General features: G+C 34.9%; 1 protein-coding gene across 1 annotated transcript in view; it reads left to right on the forward strand.

The window, feature by feature from the left end:
- LOC129795670 (protein embryonic gonad-like) overlaps positions 1–21044 on the forward strand; it is a 58132-nt gene that overhangs the window by 14228 nt on the left and 22860 nt on the right. The window contains exon 2 of the mRNA XM_055837135.1: positions 12793–12870. Within this exon, the coding sequence (XP_055693110.1) occupies positions 12793–12870 (78 nt within the window). The remainder of the gene's footprint in view (positions 1–12792; positions 12871–21044) is intronic.

The following is a 21044-nucleotide window of genomic DNA, read 5'->3' on the forward strand; positions in this document are numbered from 1 at the left end:
GGTTGCCCATTTGGAGCTATCCGGTGGCTTTTTCATCGCACCTTCCAGTTCACACTAATCACCTTTCAGCTGGATACGCGCGGCATGGTGATACGCTGGACTTGACTCAAAGTCTTCTCAAAGAGGAGCATTTTTTCCTCTTCAACTGTATTGCCAAGAAAATATCCCAGCTATTGCGGTGGATCACAGAGGTCTACCTTGAGGTCATTGGACTACCTGTATATTCAAAGGTTTTGCTGATGATGTTCCTAAAAAAACAATGATTCAGGATAAAAAAATGAAGCAATTACAATTTTGTATTGAAAGATAAAGTTTCTTGTACTTTGGTCAAAATCTCATTGTGTTTTTGCCAATAGATGGCGTTAAGCAAATTTCGGTAAATCCCAAAATTTCCCCATTGAATGCTACAAGAAAAACAACAGAGAGAAAGCAAAGCCTTAAGACTCAATTAAAATAAATTGAAATAAAAATGAGATAATGGAGAGAAAATGTAGAAAATCCTAAGAGATGTCACTATATAAATTCAAATTAAACACCATTTAACGGTGTCTAATACTTTAAAAAATCCAATTGGCAAATAAGATCTCTTCTAGCAGCATAAGCGAAGCATTTGGCGCTAATTTGGCGATTTCAATTTGTTCGTGCCAAATCCAATTTTATTGGATCAATGAACTTTTTCTCATTGTCATTAGTACGGATGATCTTGCAAGGTGCGCGCTACCACGGATCCCTCCTCCGAATTTATTTGTGGCCATGGGCAAAAATTCGCAGAAGGTGCAACCACTCTGAGAGTGCTATGGGTGATAAACTTTCACTCATTCACCGAAAATATTTTTGCGCAACCATGGGAGAGAAATCACTCCACCCAATAAATATGTATGAAAATATTTTGCCATGCAATGAATTTGTCTGCGTCTGAGCACTGGACAAATGATCAAGTGGCGGCTGTGCATTGCATTATTCAGGATGGATCGCGCACAGCCCCATAGAAAATGCGCTCTTTGGCAAAAAGACGTGCACAACGGCCATGGGAACGACTTATTAGATGACGAACGATTAATCACAAAAATTCTCCTGTGCCGCCATAACAAATGATGCTTGATGATAAAAAATGATTGTCGTTTCCCATTTGGATGGTATATATTCCTCCAGCATGCAAATCTCATCCTGCTGCGATCGGATCGATCAACCATTTAAGAGCGACTAAGGGTACACAACAGCCTTTTGATGGATAAAATGAAATCAGACATTTCTCAAAAATTCTTTTTTTTTCTCTCTCTCTTCGTGTACAATGCCATCTCCTATAGGGTCCTATTGTTGCAATTCAATGGAATGTTGTGACTTTCTTTGAGTGAGATTTTGTCATGATTAATGATTATTTTCAGTGTCTTCCTCCTGAAATCTTCTTCATACCATCAACGACAAGATCACAGATCATACAATTTTTTTTTAACTGATCTACTTTTACTCACTTTTACATAAAGTTTCTTATGCAAATAGTTTTCTTTATTATTATTTAGATACATTTTTTTTAGAAACATAATTGAATAAAATTTGCTAAGATTTTATAAAATCTGTCTTTTTTGTTTAATAAAACTTCCAAAAAAACTTCAATTAATCAATGATTTTCTTTAGTTTGTAAGAGAAATTATTTTGTGGCTTCAAAACTGCTTGAAAAAAATGAAATCAAATCTTAAAACGTCTTAGGAATACGACAAACTGTTAAACAAACGTCAAATGCTAGAAAAATACGTTTAACGGTATAACGTAATAAAACGAACGTCAACCGTTTCAAGGATATTTTAAACGTTAAAAAAGAAATTTCAAACTGTAAAAGGGGAAACGTCAAAGCAAACGTCAATCGTTAGAAGAGAAATTTTAAAGGTTAACCAATGAACAATGTCTGAAAATAAATGGGTTACGTTTGAAGAGAAACAAGAAATCTTTTAAAATAAACAAAAAAAATCTTAAACGCATATGCATGCCAAATGTTAGAAATGAAATTTCAAACGTTAGATGGAAAACGTTAAATACTAGATCATAGCTTGAGGATCAAAATTGTATAAACTGCTTAATAATGCTAAATCAATCTTCATAAACTTAAGCTTCTAAGAGTTCTTAATAATTTATTTTTAGTTCATCTTCAGCATCCTTCTTAGATTAATGGCTACGCCCCTCAAAGCCTTAAAGTTCATACGATTTAGAATGAAAATAATGGAGATGTTTTATCTGACTTCTAGTGTACGTTAAATCTTGAGACTAGTACAAAAGGAATTCACAAACATAAGCAAATTCATCTCAATTAAATAATCTTGGTGTGTGCTTGAGATAATTATCTTTTAAAGGTATTATGATTTTATCATTCAACGTGTCTCTGGTATTTTCTTCTGCTACATATAACCAGTGGGAATGCGTGCGGCTGTGGCGTAATGCGTGAAAAGGGCTCAGTCATGTAGCAATTAATTCCATGGAGATGAATGGCATGTCATCGCGAGCTTAAAGTCACAAATCCACGTGTTTTAGTCATCATGCGACATGATCCACGTCAGAGAGCATTAATCGATCAAGTGTCGGGGAAGATTTTTACGAATGAATATACATCAGAGATGATCTCTTGACGAAAAATCAAACTTGGCATGTTTTGACGGGGCGGGTGACATGCGGGGTTCTCTATCTCTGGGGTTCAATCGCATGTGATCGCGAATGGTTGGTGGTGGATCAGTGGATTCGGTAGCGCGCGATCATCGTATTAAAAAATTCTATGATTTGTTTTGTCAGATTTTTATGATCGTATGACGTGATAATCACATCGTGCGCGAAGGATCGCGAAGAGATTGTATTGTGGTCGCGTGCGATCGCACGTGATCATTGCGTGGGATGATGTCTCAAAAATGAATGGGGCGATTGTTCGTGACTATACGAAGTCTATGCGTTAAAATTAATCACTGGCAATTAATCCCTGTAATTAAGCATTAACTCCTGCATCCATTGAGGTCCCATGAGTGTGTGCTTGTGAGTGATGACCCCTGTCTTATGGTGGTGATCACCTATTTGCAATCTGCACCTGATGGGAGAGAGAACCCGCCTGGGCATCAGCACACCCGCCACAGAGGTGACACAGTAACCCAACGCTCTGGCGCATTCCCCCATAGCATTACTGATTGATCGCCCAGTGTGCCTTGAGTGATCTTCTTCGTGTCTCCAAGACAAGGCCAACCACTCAATCAGTATAACATTTGCCGTGTAGAAAAATGAATTATGGGACAATTTCCACGAGACAAATCATCTTGCGATCGCATAAATGCATTTGCAATTATTTAAGTAATTTGCTGCACTTCATACTCACATATTTTCCACGGAATGAAAAAAAGAAAGAAAATTAAAAGAGAAAATGAGAGAAAAAAAAGCCAGAAAAGACTCATTTGTCTATTTTAACAAAATGAAAGCAATACAAGAATGTGTGATTCTTAGGCAAGATAGTATAATATTTGTTATTTCCGAATGTAAAACACACACCGTGTGCGCAGAGTAATCCCATAAATGTCCAACATTGAGAGAGTGCCTATAAAATATTTGGATTTTATGCCGTCATTTCATTTGTTGTGACACTTTTTATGGATCGCATATGATTGTGGGCATTATTTTTGCATGGCAGAAGATGGTGGAGACATAAAATATAATCACGATCATTTGCTCGGTGCCCGTATTTTTTTTCTCGTCATTCCATCTGGCTATCTTTTGGACGAGACCACCCAGATTCTTTTGCGCTCTTTTGCAGCATTTTTGTTCAGTCATCTCCAAGAATGCCCGTTAAATTGATCTCTTCTGTCGAAATTGCCACTCTTTATCAATTTTGGCCTCTCTTCGACCACTCATTGATGGTCCACCCACGACTTTCTGTCATGCATCGAAATGCCACAATATTGCATGTTGAAAATGAAAGTGTCTCCGCAAAGGTAGATATAAAATTGTCAATTGTATTGTAGGAATTTATGGCAATAAACTATCCAGTATTTTATATTTTACTCTATTGTACTTTTAAAAAAACATTAAAGTTTAGAATGGAAATGGAAAAGCTAGACAAGAAAAATGTCAAACGGTAGAAAATTGGATCAGAAATCTTAGAATTAATATTGGGTGAAAATCACTAGTCAGAGTCTTGAGATTTCTTAAAATTTATTAAGTTTTCTTAAGAGTCTTTTTCGTTTTCTTTTAGATCAGCTAAATGAATATTTTTTAAAGATTTTTCCTGATCTTCTTCAGGCATCTAAAAATATTTTAGCCCAATTTAACTTGACTTAAATAAAAGTTTTTGTGATTCCTTTATTTTATTTTTAATTTTTATTTATTTAAATTAAATTGACTAAAGTTCTACATATGTACATATTTTCCATAATTCTATAAAATATTTTTTGCAAATTTAAATTAGTCAATAAGATTTTGCATTTTCATTTAATGTGAATAAACTCCTTTCACCTAACCAAATAGTGAATTTTTATGATGGTATTAATGTTTAAAGCGTTGTCCATCTTCATCATCAATAAAATTTTCATTTAACTAATAATTTTTGCACGAAAATTTGCAATATTTATTGTTACAGAAAGGAAACCTCGGGCAATGGGGTATTAATGGGTTAATTGGTGTCATCTTTACTCCAACAGACTTTCCCAATGTTTGTCAATAAAATCAAAATAACACACACGTGCCCAGGGGCTGGGTTAGGTAGTTTTTTAATAAAAATTTGAATATTTTATTTGGAATAATGCGCAAGTTCCACGAATTTCGTTTCAATGTGCTACTGAACACTAAATGTCGGCAATTAAAAATTTATATTTATTTCATTTATTACTCTTGTAAATAGCCGTAGATGGGGTAAGAATGGATTAGGGCTATTGGGACCACCATGGTATTTTATTGTAATTTATTCTATTTGTTGCTATTTTGCACGCAATTTTAAACAAATACTTTCGCATCAAATTGACTCATTTTATCGTACCTCAACGGAAAGAAATGGGAGAGAAAAGAAGAGCAAAATATATGATGTCAAAGTCATAGAACGATTGATGACCCAAAATGACCAACTAGCGCGAGAGATGTTCTATTTGGGCTTTGTTGGAATAAGAAGTGGATGACAAGCAGAAAGAAATTTCCTCTTAATCGTTCCAATTACCATAAATGCACAAGAAGTTTCAACAGATTTTTAGACAAATTCGATCGTATTCCCACATGTGGGACGTCTCACAAGTCTTGTTTTCAGCATCTTCATGGAATTTCCTCGCATATTCCGTGTCCCCTCCCCCGATGAACTCATCAATTTTTTCTCCTTCTTCTAACACCATTCTTCTGTGTGCGTGGTAGCTATATATGCAGACAATGAGTGGTGAATTCATGGGCTTTGACATGCAAAGTAGGTGGAAAACGTTAATTGATCTCTTTATAGAAAAATTCCAATGTATTTGTCCCTGGGAGATCACGGTCAGAGAGCTAAATGAAGAAGAAGGAAAAAAAAGCTTTTATGTTTGAGCGCCTCTGCATTAGGAAGGAGAAAAAAAAGCGCGCGGCTTAGAAGAAAAATCTCTCTCGTTCATCGTTAAATGAGATCAATTTTTCAAGCGGCCAAATCCCCGGTGAATCACGATTTTCAAGAGTGTTAATTAAATTAAAGCTAAACGCCCGGGTTAATTGCATGAAATCACGATTGAGCTTCGCGCGAGGAGGTAGGTTAAGCACTTTTTGGACGATTATACCCGCGCGTTGTCTTCTTTTGCATTTTTCACCAATACACCGTCATTGCTGATGGATATCCATCGTTGTACCGTGCTCTTGTTTCAATGTCAACAATTTTCCGGTTCCCGCGGGACTAAATGCTCCTCATTCACCTGAGACAGCAAGCAAGGGAAGATGATATTTTACCATAAAATCCACATTATTAGTATGCAAATATATCGAGAGTTTAGCCGTTTGATTTGTCGATGTTCTTTTTCAAATGAACTCAACAACGATTGCCGATACTTTGCGTCATCTATTCTTCGCCCGGCACCCAACCACATTAATCACAAACTGTATGAGAATACAGAGAGATACAAGGTATCCGCGCTAATTAGTATTGAAATTCAATGGGATCAATTTGGGCAAATCAACAGCAATTCCAACATTTTCAACCAAACTCCGGCGCATCCATTGATCCCATAAATCAGAATGAAATATTTCATTTTACAAAAGAAGAATTTTTACATGAATTGCTGATTAGCATGATGAAGAAAAAAATTCACAAAAATAAAAGAAAAAACTCTTTACATTTATTTCTTGATAATTTCTGGTAAAATCTTTAGGTTAAAGATGGAATTTATTACTGGCTTAGTTTCTTTAAAATAAGATTAAGTTTTCTTTAGGTCAGGCTTAAAGAAAATCTATAAAGCCTAATCCGGTACTAAAGAATACCTTAACCAATTTAAACCTGACCTAAAAAACTAATATTTGGCTTTTAAAATACCAGAACTAGCCTAAAAAAACAGGGTCTAGCTTAAGAAAATTTAAGCTGATTCTAAAAAGTTAAGCCATAGCTTAAAATACATGGACTTGTCTTAAGAAACAGAATCTAATTTAATCTAATCTTTTAAGCCTAACCCGGAACTAAGGACTACCTTAACCAATTTAGATCTAACCTGAAAAACTAAAATTTTGCTTAAAAAATTGAGAACAAGCTAAAAAAATTCAGACCTAACTTAAGAAAAATTAAGCCTATTTTAAAAAGCCAAGTCTTAGTTTATAAAAAAAATCACTTAAGCTTGACTTAAGAAACAGACTAAACCAAACTTTGTACTAAATTTTACTCAATATAACGTTTTTCTTCAGTGTGTAGAGATTTTCCTCATGGCTCAGATCTCATAAAATAATTCTTTTTTACCATGTAACTCAACACTGATCGTAAATAAACTTTTCTTATGCGTCAGTGTCAGCCCCCTGATTGCTGGAGCACTTTGTGGCTTTTTTGTTGCGCATCTTCATCAATTCTTTTACGGTTTTTTTTTACTTTGAGAAAAAGGGGGCAAACATTTGTTCTGTGTGCTATGCGCCGATGTGGAAGCACCCAGTTAGATTGCTCAAACACCCAAAGTTGGGCTTCATTAAAATAGCTCACATCGTCGGGGCCGGCGAAGAGTGTTTTGTGGATCTGTCTCTTGCGGTTGCAAACAATAAAAAGCGATCACATGAAAATGATATTCAACAACGTCTTGAGGCGCTCTCGCGCGGAGGGCTCGGCAGCCAAAACCAATTTATGGAGATTAGATGCTTTATGGTGCCTTTGTGTGAGACTTTCTAATATTTTTATGAACATTTAAATCGCGCAATGGTAGCGCGCAGAAATTAACTTGGCATGCAAACGAAGGGAAAAAAATGAACAAGTCTTCCCATACCTGTGAGAATGTCTCTCACAGCGTATTTTTTGTCTGGGTGTTAGCGCATCCCGAGGGGTTCCTGAAGCGGAAATTCATAAATCTCCAAACACTGTGTAAGATGGCCTCTTTTCAACTTCTTCTTGTTGCGATTGACTCCCTAAAAGGTGTGAGTTTAAAAAAATCCGTTGACATAATCGTCTTCTGGCGATCTCCTCCTGAGGTCTGCCCCCTCTGCGTTGCAACAATTTGTACCACTCTCGCCGTAGATGAAACCATCCTCTTTTCATCCAAACTAAATACATAGATACATAGGTATATAGGCATCCAAATCAGCTTAAAGTGAATCACACAATTCGAACCATGAAAAAAAAGAAGAGAAGTCAGAGAAGGTGAAAAAAATGAAGACTCAACAAGAGACGCTCTCTGAGATCACGGGTGTCGAGAATCCGTCCCATTGTTGTTGACTTTGACTAATGATGATGAGGATGACACAACAGAAACATTCCATCCAGACACCAACCATAAAATGTGTCTGATTCGCCCCGAAGCGCGATGCACAAGATGCAGCGCGACCAGATGACACACAAAAAAAACCAACAAATATGCATGGACAAAGGTAACAGAGGACCAAGTGGTGCTCTTGTTTAACATTCGCCAAACTAGGGTGTGTCAATTGCCTTCGAAGAGCTTTCTTCAATAACAACCAACCAACCAACAACAAAAAATTGGACACTTTTGTGCCCGAAATATTTTCGCGATCGTGGGTGTTTTTCATCTCATTCATTGCACTTTGCATGACAAGAAGACGTGTTAAATATTTTTCTTTTGTACCTCTTTTTGGTCAATGTATGTAAATAACTTTAAAAAAAAAATATGGAAAATATATATTTTAAATTTATCCAGTAAAATAGATGAAAATTGGGTGAATCGAATCACATGAAAAGTCTTCTCTAGATCTAGATCTTCTCTAGGCTTAGCCAGAAATCTATTCTAATGGATGTGTTTAAGAAATCATTTTTTATTGAGCTCAATATTGAGTCAATACTAGGTTTATTAAATTAGTCAAATATTGATCAATTAAAATAAAAATTGAGATTGATAAATTTTTAGTCTTTAGTGGGTGATTCTATTATTTTTCTTGGCACTGTTTATAAGAAAAATTTATATGTAGAATGATCGAGTTTACCGCAAAAGCTTTTTTTCTGTGTTTTCATATCTTCTCATATTCTTAGCACCATGACAATGTTGCAAAAGCAATAAAAGAAGCAAACAATATAATGTGGAAGCTTTTCATATATAATAGGAGGCACGTTTAAGTTATTAGAGCGAGTTTTATTATGAAAACCCGCGGCCTTCGCTGTCTTAAAATACAAATTCAATCGCAAAATCAAATCTGGATGAGAGAAGAAGAAAAAAAAACGATCAAATTGAATGTGGAAATGCAAGACGTTGTGTGTCACTCGTTAGGATGGAGCATAAAGAATTGAATTAAAAGAGTAAAACGACGAGAGGAATGAAAAATCAGCCGAAAGGAATTAAATTTAATTTTAATAAATTGAATTCAATTTGAAATTCACCGAAAATTACTTCAGTTCGCGTCTCGGGTGGATTGGCGTTCCGGGGGGAAAAAAAGTGATTTATGATGAATCGCGATTGTGGTTCTGCATAAAAGAGGATCAACCAAAAGGCTCTCGCAACTGCCGATTCCTTTTGGCTGTACACACAACTGTTAACCGCGTGAGACACTGAAAAAGAAGAAGAAAAAAAAAATAAGAAGAAGATAGTGGTGTAAGATTTGATAAATAGCCGCCCCTCGTCTTGTTATTCTTCTCTTCAACGCATAAGGAAAAGTTTTATTAAATTTATCGATGGTCCCCATCCAATGGGGCCATGCGGGGGGAATAATATCAAAATGCAAAGCATTATTCAGTTTATACATTCGCAACATTATGCTATGCGGCATTGCATGGGGAATTTCGCGCAACTCCTTTTGGCCTTTTGGGCTTCTTTTTCTGCTCGCGCGCGCGAATTGTCTTCTGGACATTTTGTAATGTTTTACCTGCATTTTCACTCGCTTTGGCACTGCCATGGAATCCGGTTTGTATGGCGATCTGCGAATTCATTTATTCCCCACAAACTCATCCTCTATACCCGAAAAGACTCTTCTGGTTATATCCCATATGGGATGCCCATTTGGATGTATTGGCAATGCGCGAAATTATTGCTAACATCCAATTGATTCTCGTAGTCATTTATTCATTTTCACATCCCCGCGCGCAGAAGCCCGCGCGATCGTGCACAAAACACCTGAGATTTCACCCAATTGATAAAGTATTAACAATTCTTTTAGCTTCTTTTTTTTGTCTTCTCCCCATGAATGCCATCAGAGTGAAATTAACAAGAAATTACATGGTTGGGCACATTTTTTTCTTCTTGGGGGCCCACGGAACGCCCACTGGTTATTAATTTGGGGCCATTTTCGACACTATGCGACATACCGAACCAAAAATTAACTAAATTACGCGTATATACTTCTTACGGCATTTTTCCCAATGCTGGCAGAATTATTCGCCAGAGGGGCTTATAAATATGACGATTAAATCAATTAAAAATAATAAAAGAAAGATTTTGAGGGTTTAGCCGACTTATTGCAAAAAAAAAGAAATAATTTAAACGACAATCACGACTAAAAATTAAAATATGCTTAAGATATGTCAGATTATGGTAGGAAAGTACAATTTCAATTATGTAAAAATCGTTCATTGAAGGTGCTTACCTGTTGTTGTATGGAAACATCAATCATTTGAGGAAAATCCGGAGAAGGAGAATCTTGTTGAGGATCAAAAAAGAATAAAAAAATCCCCAAAGAAACAATTTTCCATTTACATTGTGATAAGATGGAAAAGGATCATAAAGATTTTTCCTAAAAATGTAAACAATGACGTCACTGTTTGGTTTTGTTCCTTTAAATGCAAGTAGCTTAGAATTATTCTCTCAAGAGAATACTTTTACTTTGAAAAAAAAAAGTCTCGCGCTTAGACATTAAAATAGATTTTAAAAAAATTACGACAGTGACGTCATTGTTTTCTTTTTTTGGGTAAATATTTTATTGTTTTACCTCAATTTATTCATGTGAAACATAGGAATGTTTTTTAAAGCAATTTCTTATCTTATTTCATTCCCTGAAAGCATATTCTGACTGTTTTCTTTAATGAAGGGAGTTTTCCAATGTAGATACGAGTGAACTCCTTTAAATCCTTGGAGGATTTTGCTGGCTATTTTTGAAGGTAATAAATATAAAATCATCCAAGGATTAGTTTTGTCCAGCTAAACTTTGGGCTAAAGCTCTAACAAGGGCACGTTACATTTCGTTGGGTTCATTCTGCAAATTTTTATTTTGAAATTCAAATAATATTTTAAAATATTTCTAATGATATTTGAGTTCCAATTTTCAACAAAAGTTCTTTTTTTATATTCTTCAGAAAATAATCCTGCAAGAATGAACCCAGTCTATTCTAGACAAATTGTAACTTGCCCTTGTAAGTTCAATTCTTAACAAAGATGAAAGTTTTTTGGGTGCTTTAGAACCGATTTATTAGCCAAAAAAAATGATCTTATTCCAATAAAATTGACGCATCCCTTAAGTCTGTACTTGACAGCCCCTTCATTTTGCATATATAACCAATTTGTATATAAGAAGTAGAAGACCCAGAAGAGTCGTGTTGATAATTGATGTTTTCAATTATAACGACGTTGGGAGATTTCTTTCCACGTGTCTTGGCTATATTGCGTTGATCGAAGGCAAAACGATCCGGAATCACTACGAAGAGGCTACCTTACCACCAATTTGTTTCGCTTACGCAAAATCGGGCAATTTCCTTACCCTGACGACTCCGCGGTGAAATTACGCGTGATGAGAGAATTATCGTGAAGAAATGAATTTGCAGAAGAAAAAAAAAATTATGTTTTAATATTGATGCAGACGGTGGGGCAGGGAAAAAAAAAGATGAGGCCCCGCCAGGTAGCTACTGTGAATCATTCAATGGACTAAATAATCCATTTCCGCCTTCGTGGGCTAATTGATGATGATGACTGTAGCACATGAATATCGATTAAATCGCCGCGAAGTATTAATCTCACCCGAAAATTCGGTACAATTGCGATCGTCATAAATAATAAGAAATGCAGCCATTGGAGATTTTTCTTCTTTTTTTTTTAATCTTGATTTCAACCTCAATGGAAATTCTTTGCAGCCAAAGAGATCAGCGGAAGGCCCCCTTGAGCACATTCAATTGCACAAGAATGCGATGCGCATAAGAAGAAAAAATTCAAACGATAAATCTTCATTTAAAAAATATTAAAGTCTCGTTGCACTTGTCATCGGATCTGCGTGTGCAATTTTGGTGCATAATTCTTAATTTATGCACCCAATTTTGGGGGCTTCAGCTACCTTTCTGCTGTTACAAAATAAATCACAGAGATTTGGTGCAAAAAAGAAACCTCGCGCGGTGACTCATTTGCGCTCCAGAGACACAAAAGCTCAATCCAATTTATTTATTTCTTCTGGCTCTAATTTTCTTCTCACGCACCTTTGTCGATGCTTCTGAAAGATTTAGATGATTTATCCAATTATCTAAATATGTTAATTACTTATTTTTTAAACGTTAAAGTTGAACTTTAGAATTGATTAATTAAAATCCGGTTAGAAGTATTTGAGTTTCATATTCAAATATTAGAGTTGTGTTATTATTTCAATGAAATATTTATTTTTCTTAAATTGGCTTTAAGAAAATCATTAAAATATATACAAATTTCTGAAAAATAAGTTGTGATTTTCAATAATATTTCTTTGGATTTAACAGCCCAGAAAAAAATACAGCATATTTGTACCCGTAGCAATATGTTTTTGCTTTTTTTAAATCATCTTTAGACTGTTAAAAAATTATTGAGAATTTTTTTTTTGAGAAAAATCCAGTAATTTTTTGTTTTTTTCTTAACAATCAATAAAAACTTTTTTTTTATTCATTTTAATTTGTAAGTTTAGAGAGTTTAAAAAAGGCTTTAATATAAAACGAAACTTCCTTCCTACCAACAATTTTTGTGAGTTTTAAAAGCAAAATGATTAAAAAAAAAACGAACTTTTTCAATGAAAAGGTTTCACTGATCAATACAATTTTATTTCCTCATTTTTCTCTCTTACTTTATGGGGCTATAACGTAAAAGAAAATAAGCGATGTATTCCACGACTTTTTCTTCATCGTCCAAAATTTCATTCAGAGCAAATGACATGGAGCTCTCCTTCTTTTACAAAGAGGCCGATCGTGGCCAAATACGTCAGATGCAATTGCAATAATTTATTCAAATGAAGTGTTTTCTTTATCTCTCATTGCAGATGAATCAACAGTGCAAAGTGTGCGGAGAACCAGCGGCTGGATTTCACTTTGGTGCATTCACCTGTGAGGGTTGCAAGGTAAGGGACCGCATTTTCTCTTCCGCGCACCATCCATTTTCGTCTTTCGCTGCAATTAAATAATGTCGAAATTACTGCCCCTGCGGCCACGGTGTCTCCTCTTGTTAGGGCCACCGCGAGGGCCTTATTTTCTTTACCACGGAGATTTGCTGAAATTGGAAGCTTGTTGGGCAATAACTCACTCGCGGGTCACTTTGGGTGCTCCCCTTTTGTGCCAGCCGGGTATCCTTTCTTCCACACCAATAGCTGCGTTGTGCGAAATTCCACCGTGGGTTTGTCGGTGTGATTTGACCCCTCTGTGCCCCCGCGTGCTCCATGATTTATGCATTATGCCCAATTCCACCCAAAGAGAAAAAAAAAAGCTCAAGCGGCGCGCCAAAATTAATTGGATTCTTGTAAGTGGGAGGAAAAGAAATGGGAAGTCATTTGCGATCCACACCAATAATTGATGATGAATAAATAAATAATCTACTCTAATTAATAAAATGATGTGTTACAATCTTGGGTGGTAATACGGTGATTTTTCACTGTGATGTATCGTTATTAAATTTCCCATATTTGGCGAAGAAATTGCCTTTCTCACTCCTAAAATCATAACCACATGCCAGGGCGATTAATTGCAAGAAAAAAACTGGGGCCCTCTTTAAAAAATCATTAAAGACTCGCGGACCTTCTTCTACATAACCCTGATCATCCAGATATTCAGATATGATTCGTTTTTCTTTTTTTTTTGGTTCAACGTATAGAATTACTCCCGGGCAGATTGTGGGGAGATTGAATTGCCGAAACGAGGTAATTTCATTTGTCAGTAGCCAATGGGCGAGGTGATGGGTAATCTCAATCATTAGGCAATGATCTCAAAATTTTCGGGATTGCGGCATTCTTAATCACACAGAGCGCGCGCGTTTCGGTAGTCAAATGTGTTCGATGGGCAACAACCTGGGTGAATTATACATAACTATTAGGAGTAACAGAACTCATTAATTGAGATTTTGATGTATGTAAAAAATGCATGCAATGAATGCCAGATGAATGTCTTAAAGTCTCTGGAGAAGCTCAAAGTTTAAATCAGAAATTTGATAGCCTCAGCGCTGAGATAGCTCGCGAAAGGAAGACATTGCGGTTATTCGCAAGGGGTGTTTATCTGGAGAATATTTTGAATTTTCTTTCGAATCGTCAGAATATTGGTAAATAAATCAGAATATTTTCTTTTTCTTCTTGCTAAATATAAATTAAAAAGGTAATTATGAAAATTAGTACTTTTTTAGGCTTGAATTTAATACCTTTTCAAGATAAATTTAGTACCTTTGTAGGCTTCAATTTAATACCTTTTCAGGCTTGAATTTAATATCTTTTCAAGCTAAATTTGTACCTTTTTTAAGCTTAATTTTAGTACTTCTTTAAGCTTGAATTTGATATCTTCAAGCTTGAATTGAGTACCTCTTTAGCCTTGAATTGAGTACCTTTTTAAGTTGGAATTTAGCACCTTCTCAGGCTTGAATTGTGTATCTTTTTTAGGCTTAAATTAAGTACTTATTTAAGCTTGAATTTAGTATTTCTTTAAGTTTGAATTTAGTACCTTTATTGACTTGAATTGAGTGCTTTTTCAAGCTAAATTGAGTACCTTTTTTAGGCTAAATTTTATTACTTTTGAAAGCTAGAATTTGATAGGTACCTTTTTAGGCTTGAATTTAGAAATTTTTATATGCTTAAATTCAGTATTTCTTTGGCTAAAATTGAGTATTTCTTAGGCTTGAATTCAACACATTTCCGGCTCAAATAAAGTTCCTTTTTAGGCATTTTTCTTCTCAATCTGAGTCTTTTTATGATTAAAAAATAAGAAATATTTATCTGCTAAATATTTTCATTTTTTTTTTTAAGAATAAAACATATATTGGAACACTTGATGCTCCTACATTGAAATATTTCTGATGGTACGACAGTTGCAGAGGAATTTTTGCGGAGCAGAAAGAATAAAGAAAAAGAGGAGCGATTTCTTTTGTTGTGCAATTTCATGCAACAATCCATAATTGTTTCCATATTTTTTTCCCTGATTTATCACGTCTCTCGGTGCGTATTGCTCCTCCTCCGGGGCACTTTATTCATTAATTTATTGTCGGCAATTTATTAATGGGTATCCCCCTTTGTGGAACATCTCTTTTCGCTCAAGACCAAAATTGCCATCATAAAGCAGTTCACAAAATTGGGCATAAAGTGCGAGGCATTTTTTTTGTTGCTTTTCACAGAGGGGCAAGTCATAACCAATCGTAGGTGGACAAATTGGTGGAACATGGAAGATGTCATGGGGAGGAATTAGTACACGATGCTCGCATATTGCAATAATAAAGTGTCGATTGGTCACCTGCCGTTCGTGGAGATGATTTGTGGGGAACATTTTATGAATGTGGGCCCATATAAAAGTGGGATCGTTTTCGGATGAAAATAATAAAATAAAATTAATATTAATTTAACACGACACGGGCGGATTTTGTGTGCCAATCAATCACAGCTTTTGATGATCTTCTTGGGGCAATATCAGTGATTGTTTTGGATCGTTGTTTACTAAAAATTAAAAAAAAATGAATTTAGTATCCTGCTGTGTATGGTACTAAATCACATTTTAATTGCTGCCGAATGTGTCCAGAGTTGAACGTCAGAAGACAATTTAAAGCGGAACATTTGGGAAAAATATTCTATGCTGTTGCCTCAGTTTTATAATTAAAAGGTCATTGATGAAAAAAGACGTTATGAAAGAAATTTTAAATTTTAAAGTTTGACAGATAAATTTACCAAATGTCAAGAATAGAAATGTCAAAAAGTGACTGTCACATTTTTTTAGCAAGAGCCTTTGAGAAGATTTTTTTTCAAAGACTACAAAAAACATAAACTGTCTATACATCGCATAATTATGATATTCTCATGACCAAGGCTATACATAATAATTATTCGAAAACAATCCAACCCAAATGCAAGAGGTTAACTGGAGAAGTGAAAGACCAAAATCATATCAGTTTCCCTGTAAAAAAAAACACTCAAACAGGGCCAAAGATTTAATTTTCGAGGTGCTAAAGATGCTTACGAGGAACACAAAAAAAAACGCGAGCACGCCAATAAATGTGGAAAAATATTTGCTTTATGATTTAACCGTGATGCACTGAAATTGATTTCAAATTGCTCACGTAAAAGCGAAGGTGCGTGCATAAAGGAGTTGAGGAGTTGGGAAATGCGGAAGGACGGCTGGGGGTATTTAAGAATTTTTGGAGAGTCTCCAGCAATTACCTATCGAAATGTGTTGTGGTTTCATGGAAAATATTATAAAGAAATTTATGATTACAGGGGTCGCGAGGTGTAATTTTATTATGCTCGTTCGATAAAATTGCAAAATAATCGGTTTTCGGTGCACTTTGTTCATGGGATTTTAACACAAAATTATTTCTTTTATGTTCAGTTAATATACTCTACAGAAGGGGTGAATTGAAGTGGTTAAATTTTATATTAATTATTGTGCATCACAAGAATCATGGGCAACCATCTCATTTTCGCAACACATTTTGGGCCATTTGCAGGCACCTTTTCAGCTACTTTTCACTCTCTTTCGAAGGGATTCTTTTGGTGGCACTAAGGGGCTAACAAGTACGCACTTTACAGGCCACATTAAAATTCATTATTCTACTCAAAAAGTCTTCGTAATAATATTTAAAAATTGTTTTTCTTTTTATTCAATTGGATTAATTTTTGCATAAAGTATAGTATAAATTGCTTAGAATTTGCAGGGAAAAATAATGATTCTGATTAAAATCGTTTCTTTTTTTGAACATTGATATTTTTAAATCGTTTTTTTTTGCCGTTATGTAAAAGAAAAAGAAAAGAATTGGTTGTTATTAAAAATAATCAGAAGGAATTTTAAAGAGTCCTGGAAAAGTAATTTTCCTTCAAAAATTCGTTTAAAGAAATAATTAAAATGTCAAAATCTTGTAAAATTTTTCCCAAAATAATAAGAACTTGAAGAAGAACCTTATAACTGTTGAATTGTAAGAAAAGAAAAGATTTATCAACCACTAAGCTGTTAATTTTCTTTTATTTTTAATTTATTTTCTTTCTACATCGACAGTTAAAAAAAGTCTTTAGTTGCAGTTTTCTAATTTTCAAAAATCATACAAAGAATCAATGGATTTTTTAAAATTTCTCATCAACCTCCTCTTCAATGCCCATAAAGAAGTTCAATGACAAATTGTCAATGAATATATTTCCCCTTCATTCTTAACCGGGTGAAATGATTGTCATTGATGATGATGAGGCTGATAATGGTTATGGGAAGCAATGAAGATACTCCTCATTGCCTTCAGATGAGTGTGGGGTAAATGGAATCTTGCCATGCGAAAAGCCGATCAATTTGCTCGTGATATGATTTCTGCACAACAACAATATTCCCACAGCGAGTATGAGTTGTAAATAATAGAATAATAAGACTAAAGGCAGCGCCAAGGTGTCTTAGACATTTTTCTTATTTTTTTTAATTCTTAAGAAGGTAATATGGAGTTATTTGTAAGCTTTAAAGAGCTTTTTTGAGCTTTTTCTGAAGCATTTCAAAAAGAGGGACAAAATGTAGTTTTTCAAACAAACATAATGATGCTTTTATGCAGTTTAAATGGAAATAAAAATAAAACAAATATGTGTGTCTAGAATATCTTGGCTAAAATGTTCATTGTACATATAGTTTTGAGAGATATGAAGACATTTAGAAGTGAATTATTCAACAAATAGCCCATAATTCTGCTTCTGTGATTTATAATCATGTGTGGAATTCATCTGTGTTGTATACCAACTGGATTAATTGCAAACACATGCTGAATTTGTACCTTGTTTGGTAAATAATATCACTCCTTCATGGAATGATGATCAATTCACGTTACATATTCTCAAAGAAATGATTTTGCTCAAGAATGCCAATTACCTCCCATTTAGCATATTTTTCAAACTTACATACGGATCACTATCGAAAATGATTAATTTTGCAACTTAAAAGCCATTCACGCCTCTTGTCCATTGTCCGAAGAAAGACATCCCAGAGATGGCTGTGAGCAAGAAAGGAAGAATAAGAAAAAAAAAACACGAAGAGTTGGTTAATAAACGGCTCATTTACATTAAAAATTGGACTAAATGAATCAAAATTTCAACTTCAATAAATCATCTCTTTAAATATGATATTACATCTCGTGCTCAATCGCGTCTGCAATTTTTCACACTCACTGGCTGTGAGGAACGGTCTGTGTGGTGGAGAGCAGGGACGACACTGAGGGGGTCTGGTGAGAAATTGTAATGACAAAGAGATGCCAAATTGAGGAAAAGACAGCAAGCTATATATGAAAAAAATATCTTGATGATCATAAAAATAAACGATGTCTCATTTAAAATAATTTTCACGAAAGCGATAAAAATTTCACGTGAGATATTGTGGAGGAAAAGTCCGAACTTCTTCCTCCCTGAGGCTCATGAAGATCTCTGATTTTTTTTTCTGTTCACCTTTAATTTCAGTAAAACCATACCCAAAGCACCTTGAACAGAGGCGATCGCAACCACAAAATGCAGCGAGAAATTCAAATGCAAAATGCATAATTTAGAATAATCTCATGGAGTTTTAGCTCCATACAATTTGCATCATTTGCATTTAGATTGAATGTTTATAAACTTTATACTGCAGCTTTAGAAACTTTTACTAAACTTTTATTGATATTCATTTTGAGATTTTTTCTTCTTCTTCTTTGCATTCAAGGTGCATAATTTTGCTTTTTGTTGCTAATCGCAGATTATTGGTATATTTATTTTAAAATAAATATTGACCATTTGGATTAGTGATTTCACTTTCACGAATATTTTGTAATTTAGAAAATATAAAATTAAATGCATTAAAAATTAATTATGCTCACATTTAGATTTTATGCGGAGATTGTGAACAGTGCGAAATGTTTAGGAGGATGTTTTTAACCCATTTTTGGCGAGCGTTCAATTTTTGTTTGAAATTTATTCGAATTTTGAATCTTTTGACAATTATTTGTGCAATACCAACTTTGAAATTCACTTTCTGACATTTCACATACATAATCGAACGTTTGACAGTTCTTATCTGACATTTGACATTTTTGTTCTGATATTTGAAATTTTTGCTGACATTTAACGTTCTTTTATTGCGTTTTACGTTCTTTTTTTGACGTGTTGACATTTTTTTAAAATGATTTTTGACGTTTTTTTCAATATTTTATATTAGTTTTTCAATGTCTAAAATTTATTTATTTCAGTGACATTGTTTTTGACATTTGACTTATTATTTTTTTACGTGTGGCGTTCTTTTCCTTACGTTAATTTTTATTTGCGTATTTTACTCAATCTTCTCTGTTGACATTTATTTTGATTTTTGACATTTCTTTTTCTATCTTTTGACGTTTGATTCCTACGTTTGACGTTTATTCTAACGCTTACCTAAAAAAAAAACCTAAACTGTCCCTGAACTTTTAAGGTTTTTTTTTAAATACGAAAATACCTTCTCTGAATACCATTAAAATTTTTTAAGCCTCCATGGAATCTTCTGGATTCTAGAAGCATTCTAAGCCGAGATATCAGTTACTAGCTGAGCCAGAGTGAGGTACGCAAGTCAAGTTCTTCGCCCACCTTCCCCAGGTGCACATTGGGAATAAATCTCATAGCACACGCACTTGCCAATTGAAATGTGATCTCACATAGAGGCGAGATTGTGCACAAACAAACTCAGCACCGCCAATCAGGTGGTATCAACACTGGTGCGACGGCCGATACCATAAACAGTGGCTCGGGTAGCTAATACACTTTCAAATGAAATTAATTGACGTGTTAACATAATTAGTGGAGTCCCCCAGTGTGGGTAAGAATGGCGGCCGCCACGGTGGAGCTCTTTGGCGGAGCTCAGCGGCAGTTTTCGCGCAATTTATGGGGAGTAATAGGCATTTTCGATGGCCATGGGAAGATTTTCTTGTGCTACAGATGGGATTTACCAGAGCGTGGCAACGCAGAGGCACCCACTTTAGCCATCCCGCGCGACACACTCAATTGACGATGCTAAGTGTAACATGCCAAATGCACTAAACTTGTTCTGCGACGATGGCATTTTTCTTTTGCGCGATTGTCATCAGGGAACAATGACATGGTGGCGGGTGAGCATCTGCTTCCTGTCCACGAAAAAAAGAGAGGCATGTGGTGTAGATTTGAGGAAGTTGTTCTACGATGCTCCTGGGAAATTGTAAAAGGTACTGCAATTAACTTGATTGTGTTTTAAAAGGCTATGCACGTAGGGAATATTGTAAGTTAGGGGACGAGAAGAATGGCTGGAAAGGGTTAAAGGTTCGTAAGAACTTTTCCATGTTCGCTCTGAAGAATTATTAATAATTAAAAAAATTAAAAGGAGCATTTATTGATTTGAAATGTTTAAAAATAAATTAAAATTCTTAACTTTTTATACAAATATTCGGATTATTCATTTTTTGAAATATTCACTACATAAATACCTTTCATATAATTTTTTAAAATTAATTTTTCAATAATTGCACTAATTTGCAAAATAAATGAAACGTATGTATCTAAAAGACAATAATTAAATTAAGTGTTAATATCCATTTTGGTCAACTCCTTCCTTCTTTTATAGAGGTTTAGTTTGAAGAATTGCACTTGGGCTACACTGAGATGTACCTCATAAATTGACTCTGGACAAATTGGTTGTGTGATGATCGTATGGTTCGAATAAGGGAGAGAAATGTGAAATCTCTCATGACCAAAAGCACACCAAAACGGACTCCTCGAGTGCCTACAATTAAGCAATTACATGAGTATATAGTGTGGAGAAAAAAAGAGATCGCTTTGGATGTTTATTGGTATTATTTGGAGTGTGGGTCAGGTGTTGGCCTCATGTATACCATTAGTGTGGTTGGACTCCCTTTGATGATCACCCATGCGCGCATATGAAGACATTTGGCGCTCCAAATTCTCTGCACGATCATTTTTGGGATGTATGCGGTGCATTCTGCAGAAAATATGGGTAAAATATTGCAAGGGCCCTCTTCATCGACATTTTATAGCCACTAATTTGCAGTATTGACGATGGACGAAAGGAGATCGAGAGCAACATATGTGGAATTGAATTGCGATCT

Source organism: Lutzomyia longipalpis, chromosome 4 (genome assembly GCF_024334085.1).
Source record: "Lutzomyia longipalpis isolate SR_M1_2022 chromosome 4, ASM2433408v1".
Classification (NCBI taxonomy): Eukaryota; Metazoa; Arthropoda; class Insecta; order Diptera; family Psychodidae; genus Lutzomyia; species Lutzomyia longipalpis.